Source organism: Fukomys damarensis, unplaced genomic scaffold (assembly GCF_012274545.1).
Source record: "Fukomys damarensis isolate Sample0158 unplaced genomic scaffold, DMR_v1.0_HiC HiC_scaffold_34, whole genome shotgun sequence".
Taxonomy (NCBI): Eukaryota; Metazoa; Chordata; class Mammalia; order Rodentia; family Bathyergidae; genus Fukomys; species Fukomys damarensis.
Genome location: NW_022900946.1, coordinates 1,109,834 through 1,112,587, shown reverse-complemented (window position 1 = coordinate 1,112,587; position 2,754 = coordinate 1,109,834). Strand labels below are relative to the sequence as shown.

General features: G+C 61.6%; 1 protein-coding gene across 2 annotated transcripts; it reads right to left on the bottom strand.

Moving 5' to 3' along the window:
* Positions 1–6: 6 nt before the first annotated feature.
* On the bottom strand, positions 7–2,719 carry Prrt2 (proline rich transmembrane protein 2). 2 transcript variants are annotated; one of them, XM_010617375.3, is made up of 3 exons: positions 1,278–2,719; positions 809–941; positions 7–493 (listed from the first exon to the last, which is right to left on the bottom strand). In XM_010617375.3, exons 1-3 carry the CDS (start codon positions 2,163–2,165, stop codon positions 447–449), a joined length of 1,068 nt encoding a protein of 355 aa, XP_010615677.1. In that variant the 5' UTR covers positions 2,166–2,719; the 3' UTR covers positions 7–446. The 2 variants fall into 2 exon arrangements, with proteins under 2 accessions (XP_010615677.1, XP_010615678.1); XM_010617376.2 differs by having other exon boundaries at positions 7–643; positions 1,278–2,717.
* Between the last annotated feature and the right edge of the window lie 35 nt (positions 2,720–2,754).

Sequence of the window (2,754 nt, the reverse complement as noted above, 5' to 3'; positions counted from 1 at the left end):
GGGGGGGGCGGGTAGGAGGTCCGGGACCCCAGCGAGAACAGTCGGAACCCCGGGCTACCCTCTCCAGGCGCCTCTCCACCTCCCCAGCCTGGTCTAAGTGCTGGAGATCTTGCAGAATGGTGGCAGGAAAGTGGAGAAGAGGATGCTAAGGGATGAGGAAGAGGCAGAAAGAGGAAGGGGGTTGTGAGCGATCAAAGGAAGGAGAGGGAGGGGTTAGATGCGGAGACAATGGAAGTTGGGAGCAGGAGACCAGGATTAAAGTTCAGAGAAACTGGGAGACTGGAGGTGCAGGGAGAGAGGCCTGGGGCTGAGAGCACAGAGTCTGGGAGTCTGGGAGATGTGCAGAGGCTTCCAGAAGTGCAGGGTTAGGAAGGCCAAGAGGCTGGAGGGGATGTATCAGCAGGCAAAGTGCGGGGAGCTGGAAACAGTGCAGGGAGACTGGAGGCCTACAGTGGGTAGAGGAGCCTGGCAGGATGCAGGAGCCTGAAAGAAGCTGTAAACAACTCCGCTCAGGCTCCCTTGGTCCCTAGGGATGGGGGCCAGGGCCATCGATTGGGCTCCCCCCCCCCAGGGATGGGCCCAAGGCAGCTCTCAACAGGAAGAAAAAGTCTTGGAATGCAGGGCAGGGCCCTTCACTTATACACTGTGGGAGAGGACAGGGAAGGACACAGAGACAGGGGAGGGAAGGGGAGAGACGAGAGAGACAAAGAAGTAGGGAGGACAGACAGGAGAAAGCAGGGCAGGGGTTAGTAAAGCTGCCCTTGCCAACCCTGCCGCTCCTCCCCTGCTTGCCCCCGACCCCACTCACCGCCTAAGTTGATGACGCAGGAGGCGATGATGATGAGGACCCCCCCCACCAGTGCCACGATGCTTAAGAGCTTGGCTACGCGGCCCAGGCGCTGGGCCCCATCCACGTCCCCTTGCTGCAGGCTGTTCCGGGACTGGGGTTAGGGTGGGGGGTGAAGGAGAAGCCAGCCCAGCAGGGATCAGGTGAAAGTCGTCCAGAGGAGAGAGGCCAGCCCCACGGAGTTAAGGGAGGAAGGAGGGTTGGGAAGGCAGAGTGAAGAGGGCACAGGTCAGTGAGGCTGCGCGATGGGCTCCTATCCCTCCCACCAAGGGGAAGGTCCTGGGGAGAGGCAAATGAAGGCCCTGTAATTTGGGAAGTGGGTCCATGCAGAGAGGGAAGGGAAGGTTCAGTCACTCCTGGGGCTCTGACCCAGCACTGGCGGGAAGCAGAGAGCCACAGCAGACAGAGGCCAGGGTCCCCTGAGGCTCACCATGACGGCATAAGCGAAGGCCACGATGTTGACGGGCCACATGGGGCAGAAGCAGGACAGGATAGCAAGGATGATGTAGTCCCGCGGTTTCTGGGTGCCTTCACCCCCCTCCACCCCAGGCCCTGCCAACTGGGAGCTGGGGTGGCGGCTCAGGCTGCCTCGAGGAGATCCTGGGTGCCCACTGTGAGCCCTTCCTATCCGGTCCTCCTCAACCAGCTGCTGCAGCACCCGGGGAGGAGCCCCATTGGCTGAGGAGGCTTTCGTCGAGGGGGACGAGTGAGGGTGGGGGGCTGGGCCCTCTTCCCCATCACCAGCCTGCAGAGGGACCACTGCCCCATTCTCTTGCTTTTCCCCCACATCCTCGGTAAGGACCTCAGGGGTGGGGTCCTCTTGGGTAGGGGGCTCTGGCTGAAGGGCTGGTTTAGGAGTGGGCTGGGAAGCTGACTGGGGGCCTGACTGGGGGTCTAGCTTGTGAGCAGGCTCTGAGGCTGGCTCAGGTGGGGCTGCACACTCCTGCTCTGACCCCTGGTATGCAGGGGCCTCTTTGTTCGCTGCTGCTTTGGAAGCTGGCTCCTGGCACACTTCAGCGCTGCAGTTGGCCTTTGACTCCCCTCCTGGGCCTAAGCTGGGGTCTGTAGTCTGGGCTGTTTCTGGGCCCCCACTCCGGGTCTCTGTAGTTTCTGGAGCCAGCGAAGCCATGGGCCCCAAGTCCACAGAGACTGCAGTAGTGTCTGGGCCCGGCTGCAGGGCCACTGGCTGGTCTGGGACCCCTGCTGGGGCCGGGAGAGAGCCAGTTCCAGCTTCAGAACTGCCAGGCCCTTCTCCCTGGGCCTCAGGACTCTCTTCCACCCCCTTCATCGAAGAGACCTCGGAGGGGCTGGCTGCCATCTTGAGAGGGGAGAGGGGAGAGGGCCCCTGTGGGGAGGAGGGAACAGCAGAAACAGTAGCAAATCCTGGAAGAGGAGACAGGCTTGGTGTGAGAAGGGAAGAGGGACTAGGAATTGCAGGTCCCACAGGACTGGGCTCCTGTCTGGGGCCAGCCTTGTGCTGTCTCTGGGGAAAGGAAGAAAAGTTAGGGTTTCCTTTGCCTGGCGGTTGTACGTCCCTGGGGAGAGTGCTCTACTCAGTCTTGTGCGTGGGGAGTTAGGAGAAGATAAGCCCATTTATAAACAGAATCCTCCCCAGGGGCTCTCCCTGGTGCACCCAAGGAGATCCAGACTTTCGGATCCCAACAGATGCGGAGCACCCCCAAATCAACAAGCTGTGGGGACAACACACGCTTTTGACAAGCAGACTAAGCAGGGAACCCGCCATACACATCCATTCCCTCTGTGTCTTCTCCCTGGGCGCTAAGGTGCTGTGGGTTTTCCTGCCGCGCGCGCGCCGCCCTGAGGGTCCTGGGCATCTCGGACGCCCCTTCTCAGACCTTGTCTCGGGGATTCCCTCGCCCTCGGCGGGCCGGGCCTCCTCCCGGGGC

Excerpts from the sequence above, each read along its gene's own strand:
- Prrt2 (XM_010617375.3), bottom strand. The coding sequence starts at position 2,165 with ATGGCAGCCAGCCCCTCCGAGGTCTCTTCGATGAAGGGGGTGGAAGAG. Across the intron at positions 942-1,277 it reads CCTTCGCTTATGCCGTCATG|TCCCGGAACAGCCTGCAGCA; the intron begins GTGAGCCTCAGG and ends CCCTAACCCCAG. Across the intron at positions 494-808 it reads CTGCGTCATCAACTTAGGCG|CTTCTTTCAGGCTCCTGCAT; the intron begins GTGAGTGGGGTC and ends AGTTGTTTACAG.